The following is a 16111-nucleotide window of genomic DNA, read 5'->3' on the forward strand; positions in this document are numbered from 1 at the left end:
ACTACAGGAACCCTCTGTACAAATATAAATTTGTATTAACTGACAAGCTAAATGTTTATCATTCACATTAATGGCATTGAGCATAAATGTGCTGAATAATGTTATTGCATAAGAACATTATAAAGATAAAGGATGTAATGGAATGTGTCATGGTGAGCACAACCTTATATCTGGATGGGTCTTATAACGGCCTTCATCCATCGGCGTGAGCGAATGGTTCCAAAAATGGCAAATGACTGGAAAAAGATGGCAAACCCTATGTTGTCACTTTCTAGAAAGATCTGAGGACAGACTGAGCAACTTGTGTGCCAGTAGTATGTTTATAACCCAGTCACACTGGAGCTTGGCTGAATGCAACCAGCATCTAAGGTAATCTGATACAGGCTTTGGCAGAATCTCAGTGAGATGTAATTAATTCTAAACACATATATTCATTATATAACAAAACATTGTATGAGAAGAAATATTTTTAAATGTACATTTTTTATGTTCGGGGCATCCCTAAATTCTAGACGTCCTGTAGGAATTTGGTATGTGTACCAAATATGAAGTGTCTTCTGGTTGATGACTTTACTGTTGGGTGGGGAGGACAATTTATTCCATTTGAGTGTTTGATGAAGCTCATATATGTTTTGGATTCAAGTTGCAAAATTACATAATGTGCAGTTAATATTTGTAACTAATGCTGGCCTTTTTGGGGAATTCCTGGGTTGTGTCAAAACTTCAGGTACTTACCAGGTTTGTCTAATTTCTTCACCATTGTACATGGGTACCAGGGAAAGGATCCAGGATCCAACAATAGATTTACGATACCACAGTTTGACCAAGCTACAATAATGTGCTTTACTAGCTGCTTACCTGGAGGAGTGCAAATAGTCTTGTTTTGAGTACTGTGCTCTAAAGTTAAGCAGAACTATATAGAGAAAAACTGTCATTTGGCCACTGACACCTTCAGCAGATAATCATTACAGCAGTTAAGTCTTTTTTAATATCTGTGCCAGATCCCACAGAATACAGATAAATCACTGTTTGAATCCCAAGGGCACAACAGTAGTATATCCTTATCCTCTGTAAGAGAAATGAGGTACTGGACCAGTTGCTATGATTTAACGATATTCATAAAAATGTCTGGTTATTCTGGTAGGAATGATCATTTTCTTGCAGTGGTTATGAACATGAACTGTCTGACTTTTATTCAGTGGCAGACTTTTGAGTGCCTTTAGAAAATATTCAGACAGCTGTAGGATTTATAGTCAGTCTTACATCTGTGATTACTTCCAGATAATAACCAAACAGTGAGCTCAAGTGTGCCTCTTACCATCAGTAAGTCTTGTGTTCTTTATATAGTCGGTGCATATTTAGCAAGTCTCTTGGATATCATCTGTTGATTGTGTGCCTGCAGCTGTTAGCTTAGCTGATGGGAGGCACTGTGTGATGAATATGCTTCAATGGCTTTTTTCAAGAGTGGGGATGCTGTCGTAGTCAACAAAATGTTCCACATGACCCTACATCTGGCCACGTAATCATTATCCCTACATCCGATTGGCTATGCTATCTCTCGCATTCCCCATCTGTCGATTCCATTGGCTGTCAGAGAACAAAGTTCTCAGTTGAACTATCTGCTTAAATAAAGCTAGATTTCACACAGCACACACTGCATTCCCCTGCTCAGCTTATCCACCTATGGGCTCAGTTTCCACACAGGGTCTTAGTTAATGTGCTCTACATACACTACTTTTAATAATGGAAAAGTTCTCCCAAAATTACCATCAGGAGTAATACCAGTCAAACTATGGATTCAAGGCTGCCAAAAAATACATTTTTCCTAAAAGAGTGATATTGCAGAATTCCACGGACTCACAACCCTTAAAAAAGATTTCTGACACCGCATCAGTGAGACACAAACACTCTTTAACAACCAATGCTGTTCAAACCAAGAAAAAAAAACATTTAAAAATAAGTTTTGTGTAGAAGCTGAAGAGCACCATCAACCCAACACAGATATATTACAGTTCTGTTAGCAATAACTTATTTCACATCATGCAATAAAAAATGAACAATAATAACACAAACCTCAAAAGGCTGCTTCTTTTTTTCTTTTCTCTTTTTTTAAACATGTTGGCAAGTAAAAGTCCCTATTTTTTCCTTGTGGCACTTAAAAGTTGTTCTGCTGTTGCCTTGGTTTGTGGATGAGGTAAATGAAAAGAATGGATTTAAACATGGCGGGAAAAGATGGCCGCTCCGCTGTTAGGAGTCTTTCCAGCTCTGCTCCACGATGGCAGACACCCTCTTCTCGTACTCCCGCTTGTTCTCCTGGTACAGCTGGGCCGCCTGGCTGTTGGCCGGGCTGTTGGGGTTAGGCTCATCCAGGAGAGACTTTGGGCGTGAGGAAAAAGGTCAAACAAAAATGAGGCTTTGGGATTCAAACACACACTGTCACCACCTCATGTGCTACCAAGTTATATAATTGCAACAGGAAGGAAGGATCAGATGGAATTCACTACAGCAAAAAAAAAAAAAGAAAAAAGAAGTGACGTGCCACTTTTTATTGCTCCTGTGGTTGGACTTTACTCCATGATAATGACACTACAATCTCGACAGAAACTCAAAAGGCCAGGCCCTATATCCTCAGAGTAGGTGCGCTGCTATGATCAGTTAAGTCTTTCAGCACATAATGGATTTAAGTCCGGATGGGGACTTGGGGAACCTGTACATAGATCATCACTTCTACCGTGATGGACTTTATGAATTGAGGCTCTGATTTAGGTTTCCCTGCTGTGGCAGCGCCCATCCTGAAAGGGGCATGGGACGCCTCTACCCACCTGGATGGATGTTAAAATGGATGAGACGTCGTATGTTGGGCTCCAACGATTCTGAAGGATGTCTAAACATATACTCCCATCTGCATAAACTGCAAGAGTAAAAAACATGTCTTCCTGTTCATTCATCCCAATGAACTGAGAGGAAATTATGAACTTGGCACAAATGAAATAATATGAAGAATAATTGGGAGAGGGTATTACTGACCAATTAAGACTAATGAGGCATTATAGGCCTATGAAGACTAATGAGGCAATATAGGCCTATGATGACTAATATGTGTAGGTCATTACCATACTAAAATTAAAAGAGCATAAGAATATTAATGATGAAAATTTAGTATCTAGAAAATATCCATAGCATTGCAATGAAGGACCAATTGGGACAGGTATTATTTGTGCATACAGTAGTTGGGTTTGTGTATGTAGTGAAAGTCTCTGTTGAAGATTTTAATCACTATGGAACTGTGGATGTCTTCATGACAGATGAGACCTACATGTAACCTATTGAGTAACGCCACAATTCAGCTCCAGAGAAAAATGTTTTTAAACTTGAATATAATCACGCCTGTGCTATAATTCACAAAAGGAAATCAGGCCAGTTTAAAACCCTTTATGCTGTTTTGAGCATTCATGAATAGTCTTATATCATGAAGTATACATGCTTGTGACTCCATGGCCTGCTTGTGACTTTTAATGAAATCCCTGTGCTTTAATTAGGCCAAAGATCAGAGAAAGGACCTTACCATTTGGGTGAAACATTTTTGAGATGAACCGCACTGTTGGAGGCTTGTTTGGGTACTCTTCTGAAAACTCAATCACAAGCTTGAAAGTTCCTACAGAAAAAAGAAAATAGTTACAAATAATAACCATCTTGAAAATGCAGATCCACCACTAATACTGCAGTCCACAGACAAGTCAACAATTCAATGAATACAGTGGTCCACAGACAAGTCACAGCTACTGTCAATATTATAGTCTACAGAATGGTCACAGCTTTCATTAATACTGCAATCCACAGCCAAGTTAGCTGCTATTCCTGGGGCCCACACCACAAAGTTGAATAAGACATAGAACTACAGACATGTGTTATTTTGTTTCAAAGAGATAAAATCATCAGCTTACCATCCTCAAATGGGGTTCCCTCAGGTCTGCAAGTAATCAGAGAAATAATAAATAAGAAGCTGCTTGCATCTGTATACTGTACATTTTTATATTATATTTTTAACATGCAATATTCACCCTTTGAGAAGAGAGTTCTAAATAAGTCAGTAGAACAATGGATGACATTCCATATGCACTGCTGAATACGCTAAATATGCTCTATCCAAAATAACAGAAATATTGTCACGTGTCCTCTGCTGAACCACACCTGTACAGCCATACATCACTGATGAGAAGAGAGCTGCAGTGAAACAAGCTGGCCCATAAACCCTAGCACATCAACAGCACAGTGCTGCTATGGCAACAGCTTGGGCATGATCAAACTGGGAGAGGCTATTTCTGGTGTTCACCCAACATGCTTTGGGCCTTCAGAGCATAGCCAAAAGAGGGATCTCAGATGATGCCAAAATAACCAAAGCTACCATTACAGAGTATCTGGACAATATTAAACAGTCTGCTTGCAAGTTAGCTTATTCGTAAAAACTCATATCTAAGCAACCATGCCTGCAAACCTTGGCTAAATATTGATAGCAATGACAAAAAACAAGCTAGCGTCTTGCTATGCTAGCAAGTAAACCCTCTTGCTAGTTAAGTAATTTCCAATAGTTTACAAGCTGCAATGATGGCTATGCAGTTCACATTCTCATCAAGTTCTGACTGATGCAAAATCACTTAAAAAAATCAGTTAGGTACAAGGCATCATGGGTGAATGATTGAAGTGTCTGCAACCTCTCTCCGTGGCAGAAGCAGTTTTGAACTGAATTGGCATAAATTCCCAGCAGGGGGCAGACCACAATTTGCATTGTGAAGCTGCAGCCTCAACTCCTTGCTGTGCTCTGCTAGGCTTATTTGGACCTCCCCCAATTTCAAAGACAACTCAGGACAACAATTTCTCTTTCATTTCTATCTGCCTTTCTCTCAACCTCTTTCCATTTGTCTCTGAGAGGTAGAATCTGCAGGACAACGGTCAGATGAGGCAGCTTACCCGAATATGACTGCATTCCACAGCATAATGTTGTTTTCCGAGGGAGCTCCACTCACACCAGCAGGAGGGTCCTCTTGAAGTCTGGCAGTTGACAGATAACCCAACCATTAACGTCAAAAAACGTCACATGGGAAGTATTCCATTTTATCTGTAACCACTATGCTATCCGATGCTCCCCATTATTTCTCCGTTTTAAATGCCAAGCTGTGATGGCAAAGCCAGCTCTATCGCTGAAACTTCTTCCTTGGTAAAGACAAGCACAGTGGTTGCCAAGACTTTCTGTGCCCTCAACCCACTTACAGGCTAATACACTTCTGACCCATTTACTATAATGTGACCTGGCATATTACCAAATATGGAATTTCAGGGTTTTAAAAAAAAAAAAAAACATGTTACATGTAAATAACTGCCTGTGTACTGTAACAAGTGCTGTGCATATGGTAGCTGCACTGTTTCATATGAATGGTTCCGACCCAATATTAGCTCATGCACCACTGGAAGATACTGCTTCTCTGCACTTGGATGTTCATCACCTGAGGAGTGCAACCACTGCACTGAAGAACTGGCCCTCATGCACGCATGCACACACGCGCACACACACACACACACACACACACACACACACAACGTGCATGACATGCACTGCACTCCTCTGATAGACTTGATCATGACACCAGTGACGATGCTCTGCACTACTGGCAACACGACACTACAGAAGAGGAGGGCCCAGAGGCACATCGCTTATAAGAAAACAAAGGCCTGTGGGCATCTGGCACACTACTGGGAGGCAATGAATACAGCTGTAACTCAAGGAACCCTGGCTGGCCTAAACCCACCCTACATCTGGCAGCATGAAGCCAATTACAGCAAGGCCTACTGTCTCAATTTTTTTCTTTTACTCCTGTACCGCCCTTCTTTAATCTACTGATTTTTAAAGTTGACTTTTGTTAACGTGTAGTCTTCATTTTCTTTATTTATATTTTCTGTGCAGTGACCAATGACTTTTGAGTTTATAAAGGCTCTTAGCAAAATACATAATCATTTCAGCCACACTGTTCCCATCCTCTAAAGATGACTGGTGACACACAAAATACGGGGAAATGAAGACGGCTTTAGTTTTATAAAACCTATGTGTTACTGCGTAGGGCTGTCTAAACTGCATCTCTTTCCTCTGCAGTTTCTTAAACAAAGACTCATTTTAGGAACACTAATAATTTTCCTAGAACTTACTCGATATATATTACATTTTTCATAGCATCAATACTTTCTATGTATCCAACTCCTGCATTATACGGCTCAATTTTTGTAGACTTGTAGTCTCATCCTGAGCAAGGATACCTGTTTCAAGTTCCTAACTAGCCGAAACTCCTGCTTCTAGCCACCAACGAGAACACACTTGCGATACAATATATGCACTTAAATTGAATTAATTGCATTATATAACGTTTACATTCGTTCTTCCTAGATGCCGTCCGTAAATCGTTTTCATAAGTATTCTGAAACATACAACGGAAGTGTATGTCAAACCCGTTTGTCAAACATTCAGATTTACTAAAAATACATATGACCTGACTGACAGTTTCAGCCTGAACAATCCACGAAAGCGATACTACCGAAAGACTGGGCTATTGAAACTTGAATCGCTAGCTTTGCCTGCTAGCAAGCAAGCAACCCGCAAGCATAGTCAGCTAGGCCAAGCAGGGAGAAAACAAAGCAATAAAAACGTTCAGGAATGTACCTTTTGAAATCTCTCATGAGTCGTCTTCTAGCTGGGGTAGACATTGCTACTTCAGAACGCGAAATTTGTTATTTTAACCATAAAACTGCGTCGGACACCGTATATTTTTGACGGTTCTATTTCTTAGGTCTTTTCTTCTACCAAACAACTATGATGACGTCATGGGATCCAGAAAAAGGAAACAGAACATTCTATTGGAACGATTCACTTTTGAAATACGGAACAACGTGTAAGGTTAAACTTTGAAATTATAAATGTGACATGACTATACGGCGCCGATTTTTGACTATCACGTATACTATCAAGCACTATCACGTGCGTGAATACATATTTTTGAGGCAGTAATTCTGAATGTGTCTGAATATACTTCAACCGGCCACCCCTCTCTACATTACACAGTTGGTATAGTCTTGACAGCAGTAGCACGCCCGAGCACTCCCTACTCTGTGAGAAGAGGGAGCAAGGGGCGTGGGAATATAAAGGGGGTGTGGCGATATAAAAACGGGCGTGTGAATGACGTTTTCTCCACCTTCTTCCGTACCCTTTTGAAGATTTCTGTTGACATTTACCTTATTTATTTGTTTACCATCTGCTTTTATCCTGATATCTGGGCCCTGTTTCATAAAACAAGATTATTGAGTAAAATTGATAACTGCACTGGGTAAAACCCGTAACCCTCCCAAATCTGGAACATAGACTGAATTAAAAAGAGCTGTTCTGGGTTTTACTTTGTGCAGTTATCCAGCTTAATAAATTAGCCCCAGAGAATGACAGCAAAAACCTTGTCCATGCTCTAAATCTTTTTCCTTTTTTCCCCCTCTGCTGTTCAGTGAATCTTGCCCCAGTGTAAAATTCCCCTGACTCTATTACAAATTATTCAAAAGGTCATAGTCTGGTATCAAATCTGGACAGTGTATGCAAATTTCAACACAACTAAAAAAGATTTAATTCCCCACCAACAATAATACACAATTAAATCTTCAAATGTATTCACACATATAGTCGAATGTGGACCACGCCAGAACAGTCTTCTAGTTTTTAAAGCAATTACTTACAAACACAACAATTAAATGCATATTATTTTTCACCTTTTGAAAAAAATAACCACTGAAAAACATTCTTATTCAGAAATATCTGATTTTGTTTATAAGGCCTTTAGGGTGTACTCTAGCTCAACTGCAAAGTCCACAACAGAGTACTGATTTTAACATGGACTGACATGGTCAGGGTTCAAAACCAGCATATGGGGCACATCCACAAAGTGGACAGTGTCTTAGCAGGATGAGTCAACCAGAAACTCCAAAACACAGTGTTGGGGTACTCCGGTTTCCTCCCACACTCAAAGACCAAGGCACTGGCGTCAGAACTGGAGTTGGTCCCCGGGTGCTGCACTGTGGCTGCCCACTGCTCCTAAGTAACTAGCATGGGTCAAATGCAGAGGACAAATTACCCCACAGAGTTCCACAAAAGTATATCTCATCTTATATCTTATCTGTACTTGAAATATGTATACAGGGATGTAAAGTATGTGAACAATTTTTAGAGAAAAACATCTTTCCAACTGAACAATATCATGACACTTGCAAAATACATTTTACAGTTATAATAGACAAATGAATTTAACTTTTTACACCAGTCATGACGATTAGTAATTAATTATCCTACAATGTGCACACAGTTGCATCTACTAGCAGTGCTGTGGTATTGAGCAACTAATGGTTTTAAGCAATCAATTCACATTATAGAAGAGTAAATGTTGAGACTGTGTAGCCTAATTACTGCAAGTATCTTGTCGGTCGATACTGTTACCATTATTTGATATAATTTTTGTGTCATCTGGCTGTATCCAAACTCCTACACAGTCGATGGCGGTAAAGTACCTTCACATATTTATTACCAAATAGGTACAGTGGACAAAGAAGAAGCTTTGGCTTTGCGCATTCTGTACGCAGTGTGTGACGTCATCCGGTAACAGACCGAGAACCAGGGGTGTGACTCGGGACGCTCTACGTCTTCTCTGATTTCTCCTTGTTCAATTTGCTATTAATGATCTATCCTCGCTTGCACCGCATGCGTAATTCACAGTAATAAAAATAATAGCGGTGCTGGAGAATTTGGGCAGGATTAGTTCACCTGGTAGCAAGCCGAGTCATTTTATTTCTTTTGTTTTGCAATTACGGCAGCTGGCTGTTTAGTTATCTTTTTGCCTACCATTAGTAGTCTAAGCTTGTAGCTAACACAGACATCAGACATGGACGAAAAGGCGTTCACGAAGGAACTAGATCAGTGGATCGAGCAACTGAACGAGTGCAAGCAGCTTTCGGAGAACCAAGTCAAGACGCTGTGTGAAAAGGTAGTGATCTCTGTCCGTTTAAACGGGTTACCTATTTACTCCCTTAATTCCAAATGAATAAAGTCAGGAAGTGGTTTCATAGGCTTCATTTGTTAGCAAGCTAACGCAACATACCGGTTAGCCAGCTAGCTCGTCAGCTAAGCAGAAGATGGCGGACTGAATTGCCATTGGTTACCGCCGGAATGCGTACAATAATCATTGGTTTTGATGAACATGGATTCCGATAATCTTTCTGTTGAAAGTAAAAAATAAAAAAAATAAAAACTATAACTCACATTATCTAGCAGCCAGTCTGTATTTGAATTAAAAGACATTTCGCAGTTTGTTTTGTTTTAAATATTATTGAAGGGCCATGGGTTGCAGTTGTACATCTATGTAGTTAGCTGGCCACGTTAGCTAGTTAGCAATAAGCTAATTAACTCGTTCACAAGTTTGTCTAGTAACTAACGTTGGTTAGTATGTTACCGACATCATGTGTTGAATTATCCATTGCAGCTGGCAATGTTAATCTAAACGAACCGGCATTAGCTAGCTAACTAACTTGGTTAGTAAAATAGCCGACTAACTCGGTAGCTACCCAGTTATCGAGTACTGTATCTAGCTGCCTCGTAATGTTAGCTAAACTGTGGTAAGGATTGGTGTTTGCCAATTAGTTTAGATTTAAACTTTAGATGTTCCTCCTAGCTAACTTAGTTTTAGTTGGTATTATCAACAATGAATTCCTAAAATGGCGCCGTTAAATAGGTGAACCAACAACAAACCAGATGAACATTAATTTGACTAAATATTTCGGAGTAAGTTAATGTTAAGGTTGTGGACTTTCTTGCTGAAACGAAAAGCTGTCGCGTTAACTTATTCATTTTCTTTCATTTTTCATTCTTCTTTTCATTAATTTTTCAAGAGATAGCTAGGTCTACCCAGGTAAAAAAAAAAAAAAAGCGTAATAAATTGCGCGTTGTTTGGTTGCCAACTTTCATTTGGCTGTTTTGGCTTAACGCGTTATTGATATGAATAACTAGGTAAATGTACAAATGACACGTGAGTTTTCCTCACTAGTCAAGAGTTATCAATATGTGCATAAATTAGCGCTAGACACGGTTTTTTTTGCCGGTTAGCTATACATACAGCCATGTGTAAACAACCGCTGCTTTTCACGTAGTCTAACGTTGGCAAGATGGCTAAAATAACAGTAGCTAAAGAAAATAATTATTCATTCGTGTTGTGTAATTAGACATTACAGTAACATTACCGCATATAAACTAAGGATTAGACTGTTATAGATCAAAGTCTTACGGTATCATTGGAAATTACCGTTTGGTTCTGCGCAAATGCTATATGGTAAATGGTAAATTGACGGCATGCATATAGCGCTTTTATCCAAAGCGCTTTACAGTTGATGCCTCTCATTCACCCATTCACACACACACACACAAACGGTGAAAGACTGCCATGCAAGGTACCAATCAGCTCGTTGGGAGCAATTAGGGGTTAGGTGTCTTGCTCAGGGACACTTCGACACGCCAAGGGCGGGGGAACGAACCGGCAACCCTCCGACTGCCAGACAACCGCTCTTACCGTCTGAGCTATGTCGCCCCTATATGGTCAATGCATACAGGTTTCAATAGGATGCACAGGATATTTTTCGCTGTTTCGGAGTTACTTGCCTTGTATAATGTAACTGAAGCTAGATATACCAGATTCTATGCATCTCAGAACATGGTAGTTGCTGATTAGGGCAAGCACGAAAGCAAAAACAGATATTGAAGAGCATAGCATTCCTCTTAACAGATTCCTGAGGTTTCAAAAGCCAAGCAATTCATGGATTAGCCTATATGTGATTTACTGCAAAATAGTTGCTCTAAAAAGTTGATCAAGAGAAGGTAGACTACTCTGTTTGTTAGGAATACTCCTATTGTGAGCTAACCATCATGGTCATACAGTCCCTTCCAATAGAAAAAAATAAGATTTGCAGTAATCAAATTTGTTATTCTTTGTGCATGTAACATTAGCCAAAGTTCCTGTTATGCTCATTCATTCTCTTTACCCTGCAGGCTAAGGAAATCTTAACAAAGGAGTCTAACGTGCAGGACGTGCGATGTCCAGTCACAGTGTGTGGCGATGTCCATGGACAGTTTCACGACCTGATGGAGCTCTTCAGAATAGGCGGGAAATCCCCGGACACCAATTACCTGTTCATGGGCGACTACGTGGACAGGGGCTACTACTCAGTGGAAACAGTCACACTGCTTGTATCTCTTAAGGTAACCTTTAGAATAGGGGTTAGCAATTCGGGTCCTGGAGCGCAACAGGGTCCATTGTTTTTGTTGTTACTCAGAATTCTATGGATCAATTGAAGCAGTTTGCTATAGTTGACAACCCTCACTTGGTTTCCTTGGTCTGAATTGGTTGCTGATAAAAAAGGAACTCATGTTGCACGCATGGAACTTGAGTTAAAGCCTCCAAAGGCTAAAGATACACTATGATTTCTTTCACATCACAAAGTGAAAAGAATTTTACTTCTAAATACCAAAAAGGTTACAGGGCCATAATTTGTTTAGCCAGAGAGAGGGCATACATTCACTATTGGAAACATCATATAATTTTCCTTCAGAGTACTGATCAGATGAGCTATATCTAAAAACCCAATTGCACAATTCAACTCTGGACTTTATGTATACCTGAGATGTATGTTTTTCAGTATGCGTTTGCAATGTTGTTCCACCAGATATTTGTTCAATACGAAAGAGAATACACTCTGGTTAATTTGTGACAACAAACTATGAGTATGACATCTTATGAAGTCATGCATTTGCATTTTATTCAACCACCTTGTGGTCTTATGATGTGATTTGGGACTAGTTTCTGAGATGACAGGGTTTTTCACTGATGGATATACAAGGCTCTTTCATTATGTTCCATTTCTACAGTGATACACCTTATCCTGGTAAAGCACTGGCGTGTGTGTGATGCAGCCCTTGTCTTCCAGGTTAGGTACCGTGAACGCATCACAATTCTACGAGGGAACCACGAAAGCAGGCAGATCACACAGGTGTATGGTTTCTATGACGAGTGCTTGAGGAAATACGGGAACGCCAATGTTTGGAAATACTTCACAGACCTCTTTGATTATCTTCCCCTCACTGCACTGGTAGATGGGCAGGTATGGCATCAAATTTGCTTTGTACAGAATTTATTGTACGAGTAGTTGTAATCATAATCTGGTTTATGTACTAATCTCTTTCGTACATTACTTTACCGTCTTAAACCATGAATGAACAAGATTTGTTTTTTTTCCTCTGCCCTCTGTCAGATATTTTGTCTTCATGGAGGCTTGTCCCCATCAATAGACACTTTGGATCACATCCGAGCCCTTGACCGCTTACAAGAAGTTCCACATGAGGTACACACACATCTACCACGTTCATGAGAAGTGTGCCTTGCCCAGGCACATAACATGCTACATTTCACACATGATGTCAAACGTTGCACTCACAGCAAATGGCACCTTGTGCAATCTTTGAAAGTGTGTGTGGCATGCCGTGTATGTAGTGTGTTACTCGTCCATTATCTGTGCTGCTGCAACTTGTATTATTTGTGAAGGCTGTACTGTTGAGTGTATTGTATGTGTTGAGAGAATGTGGCTTAGTAAAGCAATCATTACAAATATGCAATCAAACCTAATCACTAATACTGATCTCGCTTCAGGGGCCGATGTGTGACTTGCTGTGGTCAGACCCAGATGACCGCGGGGGCTGGGGTATTTCCCCCAGAGGAGCCGGCTACACCTTTGGACAGGATATCTCAGAAACCTTCAATCATGCCAACGGCTTGACGCTGGTCTCCAGAGCTCATCAACTAGTGATGGAGGTGAACAGTTTGGGCCTAATGCTGCCTAGACAGAGGAGGCCATCCGTGGATGTGCAGTACCGTCTTGGCAGTGCAGCAGAGCTGTCCTTACCTGTGGATATCTGTCCTTGACGTTTTCAGGGCATTAAACACGTTTGGGCGTGTCCCAACTGAATATGAATAGGAAGGATATCCTTATAATGACCAATCAAAGATCAAAATTGCTGACCTGGATTTGAATGGATTTATAATAAGTGGGGAAAAATGGACAAAAATTCAAGTATTTGTTTTTCTGAAACTGGGCAGCAAATGGCAGTTCACATAGGGATATACCTGTTTCCATTTTTAGCTAGCTATGTTTCTGGTGGGATGTGGCAATGTAATTCATATTCAGAGAAAATGACTATTTATTACTGCTCTTTTAAGGTATCAGTGATTAAGAGTGTTTACTCTTAAATTTGACTGATCATAGATCTATGTTTACAGGGGTACAACTGGTGCCATGATCGCAACGTGGTAACGATTTTCAGTGCACCTAATTACTGCTATCGCTGTGGCAACCAGGCAGCTATCATGGAACTTGATGACACTCTTAAATACTCCTTGTAAGTATTTCAAACCCACTTCACTTTAAGCTTTTCCAGACCAAATTGTTGTGCCTTTCTTGTTATATTAACAATGGAACATTCAGCTGTTCTGCCATGATTTAGGGTGGTACAGTGCAGTGGATAGCACTGGTGCCTCACAGCAAGAACGGTTTAAATCCTGGCCTGGGCTTTTGTGGAGTTTGCATATTCTCCCTGTGTGCGCAGCATGGGATTCCTGTGGGTAATCCAGTTTCCTCCCACAGTCAAAATACATGCAGGCTAGGCTAACTGGAGAGTGAAACTTCCTCGTAGGTATGAGTGTGTGCCCTGTGATGGATTGGCGACTTATCCAGGGTGTATTCCTGCCTCTCACACAATGCATGGCTGGATCCAGCCTCCCGTGACCATGGCCAGGAATAAGCACAGCTTATTCACAGCTTAAACCATTTTATACCATATTAGAATCCCAGCTGATTTTAGCTGGAATTTTCAGCTTTAAATCACCATGTTCCACCCATTATCTAACATGGTGATTTAAAGCTGAAAATTCAAGCTAAAATCAGCTGTAATTCTTAGCAGAGGAGTTATTATATACTGGCGGCGCTGTTTCTTTATTACTTATCAGAGCCATTAAAGACTTGACCCAAGATGACCTCTAGTTATTCGAGTTAGTTCTTGAGATTAGTCTCCTGCAATACAATTAGTTCTATCAAGCTGTGGTTTGTATCATCTTATAGGTCGATGGATAAATTGCTGGGCTCCAAATGGAACCCCATCTACAATTCACTTCTGTTCAATTTAGAGTTATTTCTATAGTGGTTTTTGCAGTGACACTGTCACAAAGGAGTTTCAAAATTAGGAACTGACCATTGATTTGTCAGCAAAGCAAGTCATTGCAATTTTAGCTGGCTTGCATCATGAGTACATCAACCTGGTCAGGCTCATAGTACTGCAAGGTTATGGGCCTGACAACTAAGGCTAGAGCCAGGCAATCACTGCTGGCACTGTGTTTTCAGTGTGTATCAGAGAAAGGATGCAATGCCATTAACTGCTCTCTTTGTCCAGCCTACAATTTGATCCTGCACCCCGTAGAGGAGAACCCCACGTGACCCGACGCACCCCAGACTACTTCCTGTAAACAACCCTGGTCTCCTGCGCATTTGAACAGCACTGCAGTTTATTAATATACATCCATTAATATAAAGTCATCTAAAAAACAGAGAGGGATGGGCAACCATACAAACTTGTGTATTCAAACAATTATTTAAGCTTTCAAAAAAAAAAAAAAAAAGATCTTTACAAGGACCAAATGGTGTGCCATATTCAAAATGAATCACAAACATACTTTGTTCAAAAAGACTCCATGCATGACCTACAGTGTTTTTCTTTTCTTTTTCTTTTTCTTTTTTTTAATCTGCAGGTCTTCAGGTTCTTTCAGTAAACACTTTGTATCAAAGTTATGAGATAATGATACAAACTCAAAGTGACACTTGGGACCTAATGATTAAAAATAATTCCACATAACTCTGGTTTTACTCACTATGACAGTAGATCGAAGGTAGCAGTAAACAAACAATGGCCTCGGAAAAACTGCAATATTTATTTTCAGGGAATTTCCTTCCATTTCTGTCTGTGCTTTTTTATTTTATCACATGGTTCACATTTACCCTTTATGTTTATGGAGCAAGATATCCAGTCATTTTTATAACACCAGTAGAAAGTAACTTTGAATTCTTTCCACAGTGAAGTGCTGTAGAATGTATCCAACTCAGATTCATGCAGAAGCCACGCAATAAATTGGCATTGTGGAAGTGGTAGCAGTAACATTGTAAATGGTACACGTCTCCTGAAGACTCGCTAAATAAAGATGGACGTTGCTCATTCAGAATTTTGTCTTTTTATTCACAATTTGTACAGCACATTAACCTCAGTGTGCACGCTTAACTTAATGCAATGCTGAAGATGATGAAAATGTACTCGATTGTCATTTCCGTTGTTTATATACGTTGTACACTCTAACCTTAATTGTTGGAAACTTAATTCCATAAATACTTTAACATATTTAATAAAATGAGTTGTTACTTTGTTTACAATGAGGAGAACGCTATTTTGTAAAATAGAAGTAACATGAAATATTCTGTACTACATTTTATATCAAGTGCAATATCAGCAGAGATACAAAGTCAAGTGTAAAGTTTAACTAGGCCAAGGTTAAATTATAATTTAATATTATGTATTGTAAAACTTTAAAAATTTAAAATTTGTATTGCAAGATGGATTGCTTTGTATGCATAACACGTCTGTTAATTAAATTTAAAAAACAAATTAACAGCAAGAACGACGGAAACATAGCTAGCTACTCATATTCGCGCTACTATGTAGGGGAGTTTTTCAAGATTGACCTACGGCTATGTAGAGCTGGCTGTTTGAGGTTGAAGGCAATGACTTCTATTTTGGCTGGGAAACGGTTCAACTGGACAGCACAGAAATCCTGCAGGCTCAAGATACTATTTGATTGTGTTAGACTTCTTTAAATTCACAAAATAATATTTCTAACCTTGTTTGAAAGTTTAATTTACCTAACACAAACAGACAATTATTGGAAAGATTTAACATGAT

The 16111-nt window shown here is 39.7% G+C and overlaps 2 protein-coding genes across 3 annotated transcripts; one reads left to right on the forward strand and one right to left on the reverse strand.

The window, feature by feature from the left end:
* Positions 1 to 1890: 1890 nt before the first annotated feature.
* On the reverse strand, positions 1891 to 7800 carry LOC118223560 (ubiquitin-conjugating enzyme E2 B-like). 2 transcript variants are annotated; one of them, XM_035410261.1, is made up of 6 exons: positions 7795 to 7800; positions 4969 to 5049; positions 3945 to 3970; positions 3566 to 3655; positions 2823 to 2911; positions 1891 to 2376 (listed from the first exon to the last, which is right to left on the reverse strand). In XM_035410261.1, exons 2-6 carry the CDS (start codon positions 4992 to 4994, stop codon positions 2248 to 2250), a joined length of 360 nt encoding a protein of 119 aa, XP_035266152.1. In that variant the 5' UTR covers positions 4995 to 5049; positions 7795 to 7800; the 3' UTR covers positions 1891 to 2247. The 2 variants fall into 2 exon arrangements, with proteins under 2 accessions (XP_035266152.1, XP_035266151.1); XM_035410260.1 differs by lacking the exon at positions 7795 to 7800 and adding an exon at positions 6707 to 7020.
* Positions 7801 to 8634: 834 nt separating this feature from the next.
* Positions 8635 to 15377, forward strand: LOC118223047 (serine/threonine-protein phosphatase 2A catalytic subunit alpha isoform-like). The gene is made up of 7 exons (XM_035409107.1): positions 8635 to 9059; positions 11111 to 11320; positions 12046 to 12219; positions 12370 to 12459; positions 12765 to 12926; positions 13392 to 13510; positions 14558 to 15377. Exons 1-7 carry the CDS (start codon positions 8958 to 8960, stop codon positions 14628 to 14630), a joined length of 930 nt encoding a protein of 309 aa, XP_035264998.1. The 5' UTR covers positions 8635 to 8957; the 3' UTR covers positions 14631 to 15377.
* The last annotated feature ends 734 nt before the right edge of the window (positions 15378 to 16111 follow it).

This window comes from Anguilla anguilla, chromosome 3 (assembly GCF_013347855.1).
Source record: "Anguilla anguilla isolate fAngAng1 chromosome 3, fAngAng1.pri, whole genome shotgun sequence".
In the NCBI taxonomy this organism is placed as follows: Eukaryota; Metazoa; Chordata; class Actinopteri; order Anguilliformes; family Anguillidae; genus Anguilla; species Anguilla anguilla.